The sequence below is a fragment of the Alosa alosa genome, chromosome 4 (genome assembly GCF_017589495.1).
Source record: "Alosa alosa isolate M-15738 ecotype Scorff River chromosome 4, AALO_Geno_1.1, whole genome shotgun sequence".
NCBI lineage: Eukaryota > Metazoa > Chordata > Actinopteri > Clupeiformes > Clupeidae > Alosa > Alosa alosa.
The window spans coordinates 10,422,612-10,425,111 of NC_063192.1; the positions used below are offsets into that span (position 1 = coordinate 10,422,612).

General features: G+C 40.4%; 1 protein-coding gene across 1 annotated transcript in view; it reads left to right on the forward strand.

The window, feature by feature from the left end:
- The window catches only part of cacna1db (calcium channel, voltage-dependent, L type, alpha 1D subunit, b), a gene marked incomplete in the record, with an annotated part of 78,914 nt that overhangs the window by 57,616 nt on the left and 18,798 nt on the right, over positions 1-2,500 (forward strand). Inside the window, 3 exon segments of the mRNA XM_048240394.1 lie at positions 174-301; positions 442-538; positions 654-756. Coding sequence (XP_048096351.1) covers positions 174-301; positions 442-538; positions 654-756 — 328 coding nt within the window.

Sequence of the window (2,500 nt, forward strand, 5' to 3'; positions counted from 1 at the left end):
ATCACAAAACACACACACACAAAACAAACACACACACACACACACACACACACACACACACACACAAAACAACATCAATCTTTCAGATACATATTATTCACATGATACACATAATACTCAATGTTTATAACGTTTCCTGATGATTCTTTTGTGTCCATTTTTCCAACAATTAGATCATAAATTTGTTTGTTGCTGTCATTATGGACAATTTTGACTACCTTACCCGTGATTGGTCCATTCTGGGTCCTCATCACTTGGATGAGTTCAAGAGGATCTGGTCAGAGTATGACCCTGAGGCCAAGTGAGTGATTGCAAACACACACACACACACACACACACACACACACACACACACACACACACACACACACACACATTCACCTGTTCTCTCAGATACACACAGAGGGTATGTAACATGTTGCTGTCTACATCCACTTCCAGAGGAAGAATAAAACACTTGGATGTTGTGACTCTTCTGCGGCGGATTCAGCCCCCTCTTGGGTTTGGCAAGTTGTGTCCTCATCGAGTAGCTTGTAAGGTGTGTGAACACAGAGACAGACACATACAAACACACACACACACACACACACACACCCACACACACCCACACACACAGTATTAGCATTCACAACTTTGTTTGTGTGTGTGTATAGAGGCTTGTGGCCATGAACATGCCCCTGAACAGTGATGGGACAGTCATGTTTAATGCTACCCTGTTCGCTCTGGTCAGGACTGCACTGAAGATTAAGACTGAAGGTAAGAACTTCATAACTTCGCATGAGTGTTACTATCTACAGATTACACTCGATGGCATCTTATGCAAGTTAAATCCCCACAAAGCTATAATAAGCAGATTAACCAAATTGGTATATCTAATACAGTATACTTGAAGCAACCCCATGAAAGAATTGATATTTAGGCCTTTTGGTATTAAAGGAGAATTCCGGTGTGATATTGACCTAAAGTGTATTGAAACATGATACCAGTGTGAGCGATATGTCTCATAGCCCATCTCGGCTTGTCCCTGCACTCCAAAATCTGGCTAGTTAGCGATGCTACCAACAGCTTTTCAATAGTGGTGCTTAGGCATCGGGCTAGCCATGCAAATAAATCACTGTTTTACACCCATTCACGAGGGCTCAATGTATCTCACACTTCATTGGTAGACTTCCGGGGGCCCTGACATTTAAAACGAGACATTGAGAACTTTGAAAAAGCACTGGTAGTTTACTTACAAGGCGATTTATACAGACAGTATCTTCGAAGTTTAAGCGTTTGCAGCCATCTTGAATTTAGTCACGATAAATTAGAAACGAGTAAGAATGAACAGGTATGATAAAGGGATCAGATTCCAAAAATAATTCAGTGGAAATGCATGGATTCCAGTTGCTGCTACTGGAAAAAACTGGAATCCATGCATTTCCACTGAATTATTTTTGGAATCTGATGGGTGTAAAACAGTGATTTATTTGCATGGCTAGCCGATGCAAGCACCACTATTGAAAAAGTTGTTGGTAGCATCGGCTAACTAGCGCCAGATTTTGGAGTGCAGGGGACAAGCCGAGATGGGCTATGAGACATACGTTCACACTCGGTATCATGTTTCAATACACTTTAGGTCAATATCACACCGGAATTCTCCTTTAATATGCAACACCATGTAGCGCAAAGATAGTCAGTTAATTAAAGGAGAATTCCGTTAATTAACTGACTAGCGCAAAGATAATTAAAGGAGAATTCCTTACGCTAAACTTCGTGAAGATACTGTCTGTATAAATCGTCTTGTAAGTAAACTACCAGTGCTTTTTCAAAGTTCTCAATGTCTCGTTTTAAATGTCAGGGCCCTCGGAAGTCTACCAATGAAGTGTGGAGATACATTGAGCCTCTTAAATGTGTGTAAAACAGTGATTTATTTGCATGGCTAGCCCGATGCCGAAGCACCACTATTGAACAAGCTGTTGGTAGCATCGGCTAACTAGCGCCAGATTTTGAAGTGCAGGGGACAAGCCGAGATGGGCTATGAGACATACGTTCACACTCGGTATCATGTTTCAATACACTTTAGGTCAATATCACACCGGAATTCTCCTTTAACAACTGAGTAAATGGAACATGATCCTACCCAATCAACAGTGTTGCATAGTGCAGTTTTTCCCAGAGAATTGAATTCCATTTGTGGTGGTTGGTTTGCAGAATTAACTTGAATGCAACAGTTTTTAACAAATTAGCACAGTGTGGTTATGATGCTAACCAGATTTAAGCACAATTTTGTACAACCTGGAAAATCATTGTGGTGGTCAATGTTGATATTGTGATGGGCCGCCACAAATAAGTCAATGGATGGGAAACACTGATAGTGTGATATCAAGAGAATTTATTATCCGTATTATAAGTCACTGTAGCATCACAATGAGTTTGCAGCCTTTTTTTAAGATAACATAACTCTGTTGTGTTGCTTTAACTTGTGAATTCAAAATGAACACATTTAGGATAACACATT